Source organism: Salmo trutta, chromosome 37 (assembly GCF_901001165.1).
Source record: "Salmo trutta chromosome 37, fSalTru1.1, whole genome shotgun sequence".
Classification (NCBI taxonomy): Eukaryota; Metazoa; Chordata; class Actinopteri; order Salmoniformes; family Salmonidae; genus Salmo; species Salmo trutta.
The window spans coordinates 18,991,675-19,009,089 of NC_042993.1; the positions used below are offsets into that span (position 1 = coordinate 18,991,675).

General features: G+C 41.1%; 1 protein-coding gene and 1 long non-coding RNA gene across 2 annotated transcripts in view; one reads left to right on the plus strand and one right to left on the minus strand.

The window, feature by feature from the left end:
* The window catches only part of LOC115176728 (integrin alpha-8-like), a 71,266-nt gene extending 56,706 nt beyond the window's left edge, over positions 1 to 14,560 (plus strand). The window contains exons 26-30 of the mRNA XM_029736956.1: positions 10,369 to 10,482; positions 10,607 to 10,720; positions 10,829 to 10,930; positions 13,388 to 13,510; positions 13,620 to 14,560. Coding sequence (XP_029592816.1) covers positions 10,369 to 10,482; positions 10,607 to 10,720; positions 10,829 to 10,930; positions 13,388 to 13,510; positions 13,620 to 13,706 — 540 coding nt within the window. The 3' untranslated portion in view covers positions 13,707 to 14,560. The remainder of the gene's footprint in view (positions 1 to 10,368; positions 10,483 to 10,606; positions 10,721 to 10,828; positions 10,931 to 13,387; positions 13,511 to 13,619) is intronic.
* Positions 1,139 to 2,078, minus strand: LOC115176729 (uncharacterized). The gene is made up of 3 exons (XR_003872275.1): positions 2,020 to 2,078; positions 1,791 to 1,853; positions 1,139 to 1,234 (listed from the first exon to the last, which is right to left on the minus strand). It is a non-coding gene; the product is annotated as an uncharacterized LOC115176729 (long non-coding RNA).
* Positions 14,561 to 17,415: the final 2,855 nt, after the last annotated feature.

Here is a 17,415-nt window from a genome sequence, read left to right on the forward strand (position 1 = left end):
TGTATTGATCTCCAATGCTTTAGAAACAATGGCATAAATGCTTGTGAAATTACAGCTCAGTTAGATCAAAGTGTACTGACCCGATCTAGCATTGATGCAGCTCAGTTCTCATAATAAAATAGGGTAACAGGGTATCATCTACCATCTGGTTTATGTTTGTGATGATGACTGAGGAATGTGCTTTAATGATGACAGGACAAAGTCACTCATTCCATGTTTATTGAAGACTGTAGGAGGACGGAGAAGGACTAGTGGAGTTGGCCCATAGCAGGGTTGGTGGTGAAGAGCAGGATGCCAGTAAAGACAGTGTGGTTGTAGTTGTCATCATACAGCCCCCCAGCCCTTAGGAAGCCTTAAGTACACCAGATCATCTTTCTCTAGCTCCAGAGCCACGGCACCTGTCATGTACTCATAACCACCATGGAAGTTGTCCTGGACGTTATATATCATTTGCTCTCCATTTCTGACCAAGTAAACACCCATTTTCTGTCCAGGCTCTCGGCCCATGGAGGTGAATGTGAAGTAGTAGACTCCTCTCACTGGTGCTGAGAACATACCTGTATCAGAGGGGAAGCAGGGAGAGATCAGCACTATACGTCTCTCTTAGGCACTGTAGCAGCCTGTTAGTGGTTTGGGTCTGTGCCAGTAGCTGGCCCCTGTGGACACCATAGGCATCCGGTGGCACCATAATTGGGGAGGATGGGCTCATAGTAATTGCTGGAACGGACTAAAGTGAATGGAATCGAACACATACCATTCCATTCACGCCATTCCAGACATTATTATGAGCCGTCCTCCCATCAGCAGCCTCCTGTGGTGGACACGTGAGCATGGAGATTGTGTGTTTATGTTTATACCTTTATCTGAGCTGTAGATGTATTTCTGTGTGGGTGAACCTGTAGTATCGTTACTGTGTAAGTTTCATCTGTAGTATTGTCGGCGTAAGCTGTACCTGAGTTTGGGTCGTAACCGTTGCCGATGTTGGTGAAGACTTTTTCATAGACCAGAGTGATCTCAGTTGGAAAGGGTCCCACATACCTGAGTCCGTCAAACCAACAGAAAAGGCCAACTGTCTTCTGTGCGAACACATGAGAATGAATTCAATCAAGCCCACCGTAAAGTCTAAAATGTCTTCATTTCATACCACACTGTGGGTTTGATTGAATTGATCTGTTCTTACCTAGCCTCAGTTCCTCCACCTGGATCTCAGCAACACTCAATCTTGCCTCCAGGGCTGAAATAGCAAGAAAATAATATCTTAATAAGCTGATACTCTGAGGTAGCTTTGTTGTCAATGCTGTGCTTAGATACATCCTGATTAGATCAGTCAGCGACTAACAGTTCTTGTGCTGGCGTTGCTTCCAGAGGCAGTTTGGAACTCGGTAGTGAGTGCTGCAACCAACGACAGATGATTTTTACACGCTACACTCTTCAGCACTAAGCGGTCCCGTTCTGTGAGCTTGTGTGGCCTACCACTTAGCAGCTGAGCCGTTGGTGCTCCTAGATGTTTCCCCTTCACAATAACAGCACTTACAGTTGACTGGGGCAGCTCTAACAGGGCAGAAATTACGAACTGACTTGTTGGAAAGGTGGCATCCTATGACGGTGCCACGTTGAAAGTCAATGAGCTCTTCAGTAAGGCCATTCTACTGCCAATGTTTGTGTACGGAGATTGCATGGCTGTGTTCTCGATTTTATACACCTGTCAGCAACGGTGTGGCTGAAATAGCCGAATCCACTAATTTGAAGGGGTGTCTACATACTTTTGTATATATAGTGTATATAGTCACCTGCGTTCTTTCCCATCAGTTCTGCCACCTGGTTCTCACTGGCTGTCACTCTGGCCTCCAGGGCTAGAAGATCATTTACGCAAGAAAATCATTTATTTTGAAAATGATAAGCCATGATGTGGCTTTGTTACATCGCTTTGGTTTCTCATATCTTGACATGAGCTTAATGTTATTATGTTCAGGTGAAGAATACATGTAGCCGTTCTTATAAGTGAAACATTTTAGTCACCTGCATTCTCTTTCTTCAGTTCTGCCACCTGCCTGTCGCTGGCTGTCACTCTGGTGTCCAGGGCTGAAATAGTATACAACTAGTTAACAGTACACATTGTTATTAAACACACACTTTTGCACAATATATCTTACCTGCATTTTCTTTAATCGGTTCAGCTACCTGACTCTCGCTGGTTGTCACTCTGTTCTTCAAGTCTAAAAGTTCTGCTGCTTGGGCTGAAATTATAGAAATATTGTAGAGGCAATAGACAATATCCAGAGCTGTGCTTTTTTTCTATTGAGTAAATTATTAACCTGTTGAGGACCCCTTCGAGACAGGATCCCGTTAACGGGATTGATTTTGACAACAGCCAGTGGAAAATCAGAGCCAAATTCAAAACAGCTAAAATCTCATAATTCCATTTTCTCAAACAATCAACTATTTTACACCATTTTAAAGATAAGACTCTCGTTAATCCAACCACATTGTCCGATTTCAAAAAGGCTTTACGGCGAAAGCATAAAATTAGATTATGTTAGGACATAAACTTCACAAGAAAAACCACACAGCCATTTTCCAATGCACTAGATGCATCACAAAAACCAAAAGTACAGCTAAAATATTCACTAACATTTGATGATCTTCATCAGATGGCACTCATAGGACTTCATGTTACACAATACATGCATGTTTTGCTCGATAAAGTTCATATTTATATCCAAAAACCCCATTTTACATTGGCGTGTAATGTTCAGAAATGTTTTCCCTTCAAACCTTTCGGTGAATAAGCAATGAGCACACATATTACAGAAATACTCATCATAAACTTTGATCAATATACAAGTGTTATGCACAGAATTATAGATACACTTCTCCTAAATGCAACCGCTTTGTCAGATTTCAAAAAAGGTTCACGGCGAAAGCACAATTTACAATAATCTGAGTACAGCTCAGAAGACACCAACAACTAGCAAACAGAAACCTGCCATCTTGGAGTCAATAAAACTAAGAAATTACATTATAAATATTCACTTACCTTTGATTATCTTCATCGGAAGGCACTCCCAGGAACCCCAGCTCCACAATAAATGTTCGATAAAGTTCATATTTATGTCCAAATACATCCATTTTGTTCGCGCGTTAGGTTCACTATCCAAATCCACAACGCGCGTGCTTACCTAGTCCAGACGAAAGTCAAAAAAGTTATACTACAGTTTGTAGAAACATGTCAAACAATGTATAGAATCAATCTTTAGGTTGTTTTTAACATATATCTTCAATAAATTTCCAACCGGACCTATCCGTTCTCTTTAGGAGTGAATATGAACTCAGCTCACTCCCAAGTCCTTGCGCGTGACTGTACCCATGCCTTATAATGGGACACCTACTTCCTTGGGCTGTTATTCCCATCAAATTCACCATAGAATCCTCAAACAAGGTTCTAAAGACTGTTGACATCTAGCGGAAGCTTTAGGAAGTGCAAAATGAACCCTAAGTCACTGTATACTGTAAAGGCAATCACTTAAAAAAACTACAACCTCAGATTTCCCACTTCCTGGTTGGATGTTTCTCAGGTTTTTGCCTGCCATATGAGTTCTGTTATACTCACAGACATCATTCAAACAGTTTTAGAAGCGTATGAGTGTTTTCTATCCAAATCTACTAATAATATGCATATCCTACCTCCTGGGCCCGAGTTGCAGGCTGTTTCATTTGGGTACGTTTTTCATCCGGCCGTGAAAATACTGCCCCCTATCCCGAAGAGGTTTTAACTCAATAGTTTTTCAAAACACTTCTTGTTGTTTCCTGCATTGTCTTTCTTCATGTCATCATTACCTGCATGTCATCATTACCTGCATTCTCTTTCTCCAGCTCTTCCACCTGGCTCTCACTGGCTGTCACTCTGGCCTCCAGGGCTAGAAAATAATTTATGCAAAACATAATTTATGGTGAAAACGATAAACCAAGATGTAGCTTTATCACATCCTGAAATAAACTGAATCCTTTTAAAGTGAGAAATATACATAGTATTTCTTATAAATAAAGATATATAGTCACCTGCATTCTTTCCCTTCAGTTCTGCCACATGACTCTCACTGGCTGTCACTCTCAATCAAATGTATTTATAAAGCCCTTCTTACATCAGCTGATGTCACAAAGTGCTGTACAGAAACCCAGCCTAAAACCCCAAACAGCAAGCAATGCAGGTGTGGAAGCACGGTGGCTAGGAAAAACTCCCTAGAAAGGCCAGAACCTAGGAAGAAACCTAGAGAGGATCCAGGCTATGAGGGGGGGCCAGTCCTCTTCTGGCTGTGCCGGGTGGAGATTATAACAGAAGATGGCCAAGATGTTCAAATGTTCTGTCATATTCGTGTATGTAGGTGGCAGGGAAGTCAGGAGCAGGAGAAACCAAATTTGTTCATCTGGTGTATTTAATGAAAAAACAAACTCCAAAACCAAAGTACAAAATAACATGGGTAAAATATACCCGTCGCACACCGATACATAAACCCACGTAACATAACATCACAAACAATCACCGACAAGGACATGAGGGGAAAACAGAGGGTTAAATACACATGATAAATGGGATTGGAAACAGGTGTGTAGGAAGACAAGACAAAACCAATGGAAAATGAAAAACTGATCAATGATGGCTAGAAGACCGGTGACGTCGACCGCCGAGCACCACCCGGACAAGGAGGGGCATCGACTTCGGCAGAAGTCGTGACATGTTCACAGATGACTAGCAGGGTCAAATAATAATAATCACAGTGGTTGTAGAGGGTGCAACAGGTCAGCACCTCGGTAGTAAATATCAGTTGTCTTTTCATAGCCGATCATTCAGAGTATCTCTACCGCATCTGCTGTCTCTAGAGAGTTGAAAACAGCAGGTCTGGGACAAGGTAGCACGTCCGGTGAACAGGTCAGGGTTCCATAGCCGCAGGCAGAACAGTTGAAACTGGAGCAGCAGCACGACCAGGTGGACTGGGGACAGCAAGGAATCATCAGGCCAGGTAGTCATGAGAAAGACCCCGCTATGGGGCGCAATCGGGCAATGTAGACTTTAACGTTACACAATCGCCCAACCTTCTCTCTCTCTCTCTCTCTCTCACACACACACACACACACACACACACACACACACACACACACACACACACACACACACTGTAGGCGTGGTTACAGTAGGCTAACGTATGTCAATGGTTTTAGAAACAGCAGTAACATCAGGCAGGATTTAGGCTACCAACTGCCTAGCCAGTTGTAGCTCAATCTTGGGTGCAATGATCACGTTCCTGCACTGACTGTATACTGACTGTATACATTAGCCTACATGCTACACAAGCAAAGTTATATATAGCTGTCGGCTATATTAGCCACGACTTACCGTTCTCTGTGTAGCTTCAAATGTCCAACAAAGTTGGAAATTGTTGCGCCTCCGTCTGTAATTTTCTTCCGCATATTTTGCAAGTTGCAATCCATTTTTTGTTGATACAATGTCGTCTTTATATCTGAAAATAATAATTTGGGGTATCATCTTTCCATGAGCTCCGACTGAATTCACCCGCCGACGTTCCTCTGCACTGCCACGCGCAACTTTTTCTCACCTGGCACAACTTGATTGGCTGCTGTCCGATTCAAACTGTAATCTGTTAAATGAAGAGTTGATGCGCTGCCTCAGACAAGGCCGAGTAAAGCCCACGAAGATCTCCCCCACGGCACTCTTGCCTCTAGGGCTAGAAAATAATGCATAAAAGAAAACAATAGACTGTGATGTAGCTTTGGAACTTCGCTTTGCTTGATCACATTCTAACATTAGCTGAATTATGTTCAGGTGAAGCGTAGATGTAGTAGCTCTGATAAGTAACACATTTTAGTCACCTGTATTTTTTTTGCCATCAGCTCTGCCACCTGGTTCTCACTGGCTGTCACTGTGTTCTCCAGGGCTGTCACTGTGTTCTCCAGGGCTGTCACTGTGTTCTCCAGGGCTGTCAATGTGTTCTCCAGGGCTGTCACTGTGTTCTCCAGGGCTGTCACTGTGTTCTCCAGGGCTGTCACTGTGTTCTCCAGGGCTGACAGTTCTGCTGCTTGATCTGGAAAGAGGCAAAAGGCATTATCCAGAACTGTGATTTATTTTCTATTGAGCAAATGATTAAGTCAATAGCTCTTCAGAACACATTTCATTATTACCTGCATTCTCTTTCTTCAGTTCTGGCCATCTGGCTCTGAAGGGCTGTTAGTTGGCTTCCCAAGGATAACATTAGTGCTGCTTGACCTGGAATTATATAAATATAGTAGACGATATGTAACATCCATATGTAATAGGCAATATCCAGAGCTGTTGTTTCTATTGAGAAAATTAACTATTTTTTTTTTTTACACATCTCGTTATTACCTGCATTCTGTTTCTTCAAGTCTTCCACCTGGCTGTCAATCTGGCCTCCAAGGCTGAAGTAGTATGAAAGTAATTAACAGTAAATTAACAGAAAAACACACATTTGCACAATATAGCTTATCTTACTGTACCTGCATTCTCTTTCTTCAGTTCCGCCACCTGACTCTCACTAGCTATCACTCTGGCCTCCAAGACTAAAATCATAGAGTTGGATAATGTAGAATGCTTTATTAGTTGCAAGTGTTATTTACTGTCAGAATACATGAGGGGGAAGTTTATATTAGTGTTGTACCTGCATTCTCTTTCTTCACTTCGTCTACCTGGCTCTCACGTGCTGTCATTCTGGCCTCCAGGACTGAAATAGCATGAAAATAAACATTGCTGAACATATCGACCATTACTGTTTTTTGTGATCAAATTATAATTATTTTGTTATTTATTTGTGTGTGTGTGGGGGTTACAGGTACATTATCCATTTCAAATTATACATTTATAAAACTTGTACCCGTAGGCTGCCACTCAACAACAACAAAAACAGTAAGAAATACATATGGAATTTAACAATAACTAGTAAATTCAGTATAAACAGGAAAATAAAAAAGAAGTGGGCATCCCCCAACTTCCCATCCCATTCCCCCAGCCAACATATCTCCCGAGTGGGCTCCTGAGTGGCGCAGCGATCTAAGGCACTGCATCTCAGTGCAAGAGGCGTCACTACAATCCCTGGTTCGAATCCAGGCTGTATCACATCCGGCCGTGATTGGGAGTCCGATAGGGCAGCGCACAATTGGCCCAGCATCGTCCGGGGTAGGCCGTCATTGTAAATAAGAATTTGTTCTTAACTGACTTGCTTAGTTAAATAAAGGTTACATTTAAAAACAAGATATATGTCTCCATACAACCCCATGTTACCCAACCCTCCCAGCAATTAGGGTTACTCATCAGTTACCCACCGCCCACCCTCCTGGCAACCAGAGAAAACCCTTCCCATACCACCCCTACCCATGGGGCTGAAAGTAAAGAAAGTTTAAAATATATTGAAATAGCTATATATAGTGCCTTCAGAAAGTATTCACACCCCTTTACATTTTTCACATTTTGTTGTGTTACAGCCTGAATTAAAAATGGATTACATTGAGATGTGTGTCACATGTTTTTTATTAATACAAAATGTAAATCTGAGTCAATAAGTATTCAACCCCTTTCTTATGGCAAGCCTAAATAAGTTCAGGAGTAAATGTGCTTCACAAATCGCATAATAAATTGCATGGACTCATTCTGTGTTCAATAATAGTGGTTAACTTGATTTTTTAATGACTACCCCATCTCTGTACCCCACACATACAATTATCTGTAAGGTCCCTCAATCGAGTAGTGAATTTCAAGCACAGATTTAACCACAAAGACCAGGGAGGCTTTTCAATGCCTCGCAAAGAAGGGCACCGATTGGTAGACGCTTTATACAAAGCGTTACGTTTGGGGAAAATCACAACATATCATATTTTCAAGCATCATGTTATGGGTAAGCTTGTCATCAGCAAGGACTAGGGAGTTTTTTTGTTTATAATACAGCTATAAGCACAGGTAAAATCCTAGAGGAAAACCTGCTTCAGTCTACTTTCCAACAGACACTGGGAGACGAATTCACCTTTCAGCAAAACAATAATCTAAAACACAAGGCCAAATCTATACTGGAGTTGCTTACCAAGACGACATTGAATGTCTAGTTACAGTTTTGACTTAAATTGGTTTGAAAATCTATGGCAAGACTTGAAAATGTCTGTCTAACAATGATCAACAATCAACGTGACAGAGCTTGACGAATTAAAAAAATAATAATGTGCAATTGTACAATCCACATAACAGCAAAGCTGTTAGAGACTTACCCAGAAAGACTTACAGCTGTAATCACTGCCAAAGGTGCTTCTACAAATAATTGACTCAGGGGTGTGAATACTTATGTAAATATTTCTGTATTTCATTTTCAATACCTTTGCTAAAATGTCTAATGTCATTATGGGGTATTGTGTGTAGATGGGTGATAATCCATTTTGAAATCAGGCTTTAACACAACAAAATGTGGAATAAGTCAAAGGGTATGAATACTTTCTGAAGGCCCTTATACAGCACCATTCATTTTCGTTGTCAATAATTCTCATGCTATAACTTGTAATAGTACACTGGCATATTTTTTAACCACAATGTAACATAAATCTTTTTAAAATTACAAGTTCACTACTTCACTTACAGAATCATACATCTCATATGCAAAAAAATGTGCTACAGCATGTTTATTCATAGTAGTCTCCTTATTACCTGCATTCTCTTTGTTCGGTTCCACCACCTGGCTCTCACTGGCTGTCACTCTGTTTTCCAGGGCTGAAATAGCCTGAAAATATGTAGCTGAGATGCAGCTAAAACAATGCTTTATTTATTTCTCCCTGCAATTAGCTATGCTCATCTGAGGCACAGTAGTTCTTATAAAGTCTACCTTTAAAGAAAGATGGGAACCCTTGTGCTAAGCAATCCCTTTGCGGTAACTCTGGGCTGAAATCACAAGGGAATTTGTCTTGGACATTATCATAAAATATCCAGCAAAATCCACAGCTGTACATTTTTGATTGAGCTAATTAACTAAATCGTATTTTGTAAAATTAGCATTTTGTTATTACCTTGGTTCTAGATCTGTAAATCCAACGTCAGTATCACAGTATCTAGGTCTGTCAGTTCTGCTGCTTGAGCTTTAATGATAAAGATTTACTGTAGCCTATGTATGTATGATCAATATTAGCAGCTGACAGTGAATTATTATCTAAATCCATTTAAGAAATTACATCTAATGATGATTATATGTGTTCTCTGTCTTCAGCTTGACCACCCTGTCCCCCAGGACTGAAATGGCACCAACATAAATGTCCAAACTTATCAATCAATACAGAATGAGAGTTAAGCAAGCACTACTTATTTTCACAGTGTGATCGGTTTCATTACCTGTATTATTACATCAGGCTACCTTTGTTCTTTCTTTCTCTGTCTATATGTGCATTGTTACAGTACCAGCGTTCTTCTTCTCCAACCTCTCTACTTTGTGTTGTTCAGCATGAGTCTCAGGTGACTCGGCTCATCCCAGACAGCATCTATGGTAGTGAATAGAATGTTCTGGTCAATCTGATCCATCCCTCCTTTACTCTCTCCCTCAGCCCAAGTCCCAAACAGATAGAATGCCAGCACCAGCATATCTACTACGCCCCTCATTTTGAATGATGCCTTAGTTCAATAGTAATGTTGTCTATGAGTCTCACTACCAGCAAAAATAAGACGGGTAAAAAGCAGAATGGGGAATCTTTATAGAAACCTGTCAACAAGAGCTAGCCCACTATGTGAGAAGTCAACATGTGGTGGATGTAAAAATAGCACCAAGAACATCTGATCAAACATTAAGAGAACCAGAGTAACCCTGAATCCCTGTGTTGTTTGGTCTCTTCTTTTTCCACGAGGTAGAAAACTGTCTACAAGGTTGCTGATCAGGCTACTAGACAGTGTGCCATCTACAATGTGTAGACCTATGTGTGCCTTGCAAAAGTATTCATACCCCTTGGATTTCTTTACATTTTATTGTGTTAGAAAGTGGGATTGAAATGGACTTCATTGTAATTTAATGTCTACACAAAATACTATGTAATGTCAAAGTCAAAGAAAAATTTAATTTAAAAAAAGTTGTAAAAAATTAATAAAAATGTGATAACTAAAATATAGTCGTTGCATAAGTATTCAGCCCCTTTGTTTAGGCAAGCCTAAATTAGTTTAGGAGTAAGAATAGGCGTAAATACTTTAGCAAGGCACTGTAAGTGTGTACCTGTGGTGTTTTTTGTATAGATGGTTGGTTGGTCTTATAAGTGGTATGTAATAATGTGACTTAATTCTCTCCCCTCTTTCTTGCTCTCGCTCTCACTCTCTTTCTCTCTCAGACGTCCTCTGTCCAGGACACTCCAGAATTGTTGGGCTTTCTGAGAAACCGTAGCTCTCCTCACCGCTACAGACGAGCCACCAGTGCTGCCCAGCCCTACAGCAGCAAGACCCTGGTACTTACAATACATGCACTTCATTATCAGCAGCCTTGGATTTCACTGTCAGCTTGTTTGGTATTACTATACAGCAGCAGTTTTGGAATGTATATGAACTCTCTCTGTCTCTCCCGCTCTATAGAACTGCAGTAACATCATTTGTCTAAGAGTTCTGTGTGTGGTCGGGCGGTTGGACCGTGGTCAGAGCGCTGTAGTCAAGATCCGTTCCCGACTCTGGGCTCACACCTTCCTCCAGGTGAGCACACAAATATAAACCCAGACTTATGTACTACAGGGAGTATTCATATTAATGTTATTATTAGTATTAAGAAATAAAGTATCTATAACATCTATCACCTTGCAGAGACGTAACGACCCATACCTCCTCAACTCCACCGTGTCCTTCAGAGTGACGGCCCTGCCCTACCGCCTCCAGCCCTCCTCCTTACCCCAACACACCACTTCAGTAAGATACCCCTAACACTAACCCATACCTATACACTCTTAGAAGGAAAGGAGCCTGGAAGAACCTTCTGAGGGTCTAAAAATTGCCATACGGGGAACCTTTCCAGTTCAAAAAGGTTCCATGAGGAACCCCTCTGAAAAGGGTATTCGACAGTGGTGGAAAAAGTACCCAATTGTCATACTTGAGTAAAAGTATAGATACCTTAATAGAAAGTTACTCAAGTAAAAGTAAAAGTCACTCAGTAAAATACTACTTGAGTAAAAGTCTAAAAGTATTTGGTTGTAAATATACTTAAGTATCAAAAGTAAAAGTAGAAGTATAAATAATTTCAAATTCCTTCTATAATGCAAAGCAGGTGGCAACATTTTCTTGTTTTAAAAATGCATGGATAGCCAGGGGCACTATCCAACACTCACACATAATTTACAAAAGATACATTTGTGTTTAGTGAGTCTGCCAGATCAGAGGCAGAATGGATGATCATGTGTTGTTTTGACAAGTGCGTAAATTGGACCATTTTCCTGTCCTGCTAAGCATTCAAAATAAAAACGAGTACTTTTGGGTGTCAGGTACAGTAAAATGTATGGAGTAAAAAGTACATTCTTTTTTTTAGGAATGTAGGGAAGTAAAAGTTGTCAAAAATATAAATAGTACCCGCAAAACACCAGTCTCAATGTCAACAGTGAAGAGGTGACTCCGGGATGCTGGCCTTCTAGGCAGAGTTCCTCTGTCCAGTGTCTGTGTTCTTTTGCCCATCTTAATCTTTTCTTTTTATTGGCCAGTCTGAGCGATGGCTTTTTCTTTGCAACTCTGCCTAGAACTCTGCCTGACGTTGAGACTGGTGTTGAGACTATTTAATGAAGCTGCCAGTTGAGGACTTGTGAGGTGTCTGTTTCTCTAAATTGACACTCTAATGTGCTTGTCCTCTTGCTCAGTTGTGCACCGGGGCCTCCCACTCCTCTTTCTATTCTGGTTAGAGCCAGTTTGGTTAGAGCCAATACTCTATTCTGGTTAGAGCCAATACTCAGCTACTCTAAAGAAGGCCAGTTTTATTGCTTCTTTAATCTGGAAAACAGTTTTCAGCTGTGCTAACATAATTGCAAAAGGGTTTTCTAATGATCAATTAGCCTTTTAAAATGATAAACTTGGATTAGCTAACACAACGTGTCATTGGAACACAGGAGTTATGGTTGCTGATAATGGGCCTCTGTACGCCTATGTAGATATTCCATTAAAAATCAGACGTTTCCAGCTACAATAGTCATTTACAACATTAACAATGTCTACACCGTATTTTTGATCAATTTGATGTTATTTTAATGGACAAAAAAATGTGTTTTTCTTTCAAAAACAAGGATATTTCTAAGTGACCCCAAACTTTTGAACGATATGCGATGCACAATGCAGAGAACTTCGGAAGAAGAATGATCATTTAATTACCATAGCGAATTATTGTAATGTTTGTTTATGTGTCAATTAATCCCATAAGGGATGGGTTGGCGATTTGACACGAAAATAAAATGTCATTCATTCATTCATTCATATAGTAATAAAGTGGTAACTATTCCCACTTTGGGATTTGCATGGACTCTTGAGGAACTCATACATCTCTGTAAGCCCCATTGAAGCTACACAACTGTCAGTGTTCAACCTTAACATATGATGACAATGCAACAGAACAGATGAACTGGAATGACATTTACCCCCACGGGTGGCCTAAAAAGATCTATCTGAAAGCCATGCCCAAGCAAAGACATGCCTCCAGTCAAGGGTTTTGCAACATTGAAACATTAAAGGTTCCTCCATGAACCTAACCATAGGTGCAAATGTGAACCATTGACTATCAATGGTTCCTCAAGGATCTCCAGGGTTCCTAGAGTCACCACTAATTCTAAGAGTGTACCCTGCCCTACTGCCTCCAGCCCTCCTCCTTACCCCAACACACCACTTCAATAAAATACCCCTAACACTAACCCTTACCTCTACCCTGCCCTACTGCCTCCAGCCCTTCTGCTTACCCCAACACACCACTTCAATACGATACCCCTAACACTAACCCTTACCTCTACCCTGCCCTATAGCCTCCAGCCCTCCTCCTTACCCCAACACACCACTTCAATAAGATACCCCTAACACTAACCCTTAGCTCTACCCTGCCCTATAGCCTCCAGCCCTCCTCCTTACCCCAACACACCCCTTCAATAAGATACCCCTATCACTAACCCTTACCTCTACCCTGCCCTATAGCCTCCAGCCCTTCTGCTTACCCCAACACACCACTTCAATACGATACCCCTAACACTAACCCTTACCTCTACCCTGCCCTATAGCCTCCAGCCCTCCTCCTTACCCCAACACACCACTTCAATAAGATGTGACATCCACCCTAACTATTACCTACAATAACCTTTGCCCTGAACCCCAGCCTGTAACTAACTGTGATTGTGTGTGTGAAAGATGGGTACACTGGTGCTGTGGGGGACTCCTGATGTGGCGTTTGCTGTTCCTCTGTGGGTCATCATCCTGGCCATCCTACTGGGACTGCTGGTTCTGGCCATGCTAACACTGGCCATGTGGAAGGTATACACACACACACACACACAGACACACACACACACACACACACACAGACAGACACACAGACACACACACACACGACTTTAGTATAACTTAACCCTCTCTTCCTCAGTGTGGGTTCTTTGACCGGGCACGGCTGCCAGCGGAAGATGTGTCAGACCGTGAGCAGTTGACCTCTGACCAATTAGCAGACGCCTAAGAACGCCCACTCGCACCATGGAGACCAGTTATTGATTCGAGGAGGCTGTTTGGGAGGAGTTCCACCTCTTGAGTGAAATTAAACTGAGATGAGATCTGCAGGCAGACTGCAAACTCACAGATCAAAGGTTCTTTACCCCTTTTAAAGCTGATCTGTCATCAGTGATTGGACTGCAAGCTCACAGGCCAAAGGCTGAAGTGCCATTAAGACTTGTATTCAAACAGCACCAGAGAGACTGGGAACAACCCACACAGATGGAACTGCACACATAAACACTATTTAAGCAAACACAACCACTTGGATGTATATGAGGCCTCAAGACAATCTTGGACAGTAGAATGGACTCTGGTTCTAACCCTGCTTGTAGTTGAATATGTTTCTATGCACCGCTTGCCTCTGTGGGTTAGACTACTTGCTGATCTGTATGGTTGGATAATTCAGTTGGAGTTAACCAGCCTGGCTTACTACAAGTGGAGTTACCATCTGATGTCAGTGACTTGGTGTCCGCCTGCTTTCACTGTTAAATACATTCCACCATTGATCAAACACACACATGCACACAACTATGCGCGCGCACGCACGCACACACACACACACACACACACATGCACACACACACACACACACACAAACACGGGGCTGTATATATCTATGGATGGTGTATGTGCAATATTGGGACATTCTGTGTGATACTGAAGCTTGTTTACACTGGTATTATTTTATTAGAACTTGATGTTCAAATTCTTTGTGTATATTGTTTAGTTAGTATACTATTGTCTATGTGAGTGTTTTTGTTGGTATATTAGTATATACAGTGCCTTCGGGAAGTATTCAGACCCCTTTACTTAAAAAAATTAATTTGTTACAGCCTTATTCTAAAATTGATTAAATCATTATTTTCCCTCATCAAGCTACACACAATACCCCATAATGACAAAGCAAAAACAGGTTTTTAGACATTTTTGCAAATTTCTTAAAAATAAAAACTGACCTATTACATGTATAAGTATTCAGACCCTTAACTCTGAGATCCTAAGAGCCCTGAAGCAGGTTTTCATCAAGGAGCTCTCTGCACTTTGCTCTGTTCATCTTTCCCTTGATCGCTGCCAAAGGTGCTTCGACAAAGTACTGAGTAAAGGGTCTGAATACTTATGTAAATGTGATATTTCCGGGTAAAAAAATATATATTTGCAAAAATGACAAAAAATCTGTTTTTGCTTTGTCATTATGGGGTATTGTGTGTAGATTGATGAGGGGGAAAAACAATTGAATACATTTTTGAATAAGGCTGTGACATAACTAAATGTGGAAATAGTCAAGGGGTCTGAATACCTTCCAAAGGCACTGTAAGTGTTTATAATGGGTCCAACTGTTTAAAAAGAGAACATGGGACTGGGCTAAATACAAAAGGAATTGCATTAACATTAGCATCCAATGTGAGAGGTTTAGGCCTAGATTCAATCAGACCAACTGTTAATAGGCGCTAGTCGACACCCGCATAACTAACCTCGCATAATCAACCCAGAATGATTCCAAACACATTTAAAAAATAAAGGGAAAGTCATTGAGTTACATATCAGAAAACACAACCCTAAAGTATACAACATAATATTACTTCAATACAAAGCAAAAATGTAATAGCCTAACAATTTCAAGTGATTAGATGATCTTCTAGGTCTATGTAGCAGTAATCTCAAGGGCCGGGGCTGAGGCCAAGAGTACTAATTTTATAGGCCTATATAGCAGTAACCTCAAGGGCTGGGAGTGGGGCCAAGAATACTAATCTGGAGGAAGGTGATGCTATAGGCCTATATAGCAGTAACCTCAAGGGCTGGGAGTGGGGCCAAGAATACTAATCTGGAGGAAGGTGATGCTATAGGCCTATATAGCAGTAACCTTAAGGGCTGGAGGTGGGCCAAGAGTACTAATAGGATATCATCAGGTCCCAGCTGGAATAAAATGAGTTGGTTGACCTTTTAATGGTCTACTTAATTTTGTTTAATTTTCGGAACAGCATCAAATCTTTGAGCCAAAGAGAGGCTGAGGGAGGATTGATAGATTTCCAATCCAATAGAATCCTTCTGCGTGCCAACAGGGAGGCAAAGGCAATGGAATTTAGCTGTCTATTGGTCAGGGAAGGATTGTTGTTTGGTACTCCAAAAATAGCCATTTCTGCACTAGACTACCACTCTATATCAAATGCTTCAGAAAGTGTTTTAAATATAGTGGACCAGTAGTCTGCCAGACGGGGACAAAACCAGATTATGTGAGTCAAGTGCGCCAAGGAGCTTTTACACTTGTCACATGTACCATCAATATTTGGGTAGAATTTGGAGAGTCTGGCCTTACTGAAATGGATACAGTGAAGTATAAGGCTGAGCCGGGCACAAGAGGAGCTTCCATTTACCCTAAGCAAGGCACTATTCCAGACTTCGTCCGAGGTCTCTCAACCAAGTTCCTTTTCCCACTCAGATCTAATTTTATTAAGTGGTGTGTTATCAAAGGACATGATTATCTCAAAAATACCTACATTTGGAAATACCTAAATACACTTGAATGTGGTAGAATGCCAATTTTGATGACCTCGTTATCAAATGTAAAGGTGCCATCAATATAAAGGTCATTAAACTTAGTAAGGCCATTCCTCTGCCACAGGCTTCAAGCTGAATCCAGTTTGGCTGGAAGGAAGAGGTGATTATTACATATAGGAACTTGAATAGAGAAATCACAGAATTTAAAGTGTTGATGGAGTTAAGGCCAAATTTTAAGAGTATTGACAACAATTGGATTGGATGTGTAGCGCAAAGCTGAAATAGTAAGATTGGAGGTGATGAAAGCTGACAAAGAGGAAGAGAAATAGGAGTTGACTTCTGTTTGACACCAGTCAGTTTCTGGGTTGCGAAGCCAGTAAACAATATTTTGTATATTCGCTGCCCAGTAATAATACATAAAGTTAGAACACACAAGTCCTTCCTATCTCTCTGGAGGAATGCTTTACGTATTCTTGGACTCCCACCGCTCCCCCAAAAAAGATATAAGCTTATCCACTAAAGTGAAAAAAGGCTTGGGTAGAAAAATAGCTGATGTTTTGGCAGTGTCGGAGGTGTAACTGCATTAGAGCAGTCAAATCAGTGAGCAGCTGCTCTTGATCACTGTCATGAAGCCACACCGTCCCACTGGCGTTAGAAGTTCAGAACGAGAAAGTGTAGGCAAAATATAGAAATAATGACGCTCTAATTGAAAATCATTAAACTAAATAATGAGGATTTCTATCAGCCTAATCGAGGTGAAGATTACATCTCACATTCTAGTGTTCGAACTTGTAAACAAGGCTACATGGGATTTCTCTTAATGCGAAGCTGTGCAGCCAATGGCAATGTCCGCTTTAGGTATAATTCCACGAGCCACTTGTGGATTTGACAGCTCTAACGCAGTTCCACCTCCGACACCGTCAAAACAACCGCTATGCAGATGTCGGCTAAAGTGGATCTGATCGAATAGAGCAATAAGAGAGTAAGGTTCAAACTTAATTTCAATTTACTTCACTTCTAGTAATTCACAGTATGTAAATTTGAAGGATTCTCGTCACAAATTTGATTTGTGTTTTGTTTTTGTACTGAAGAATACTGAAAGATTGAAATAAAGTGTCCTTAATTGCCAAGTATACATTTTCTAATATTGTTTACTGTATTAAGGTGTGGTTCCTCGC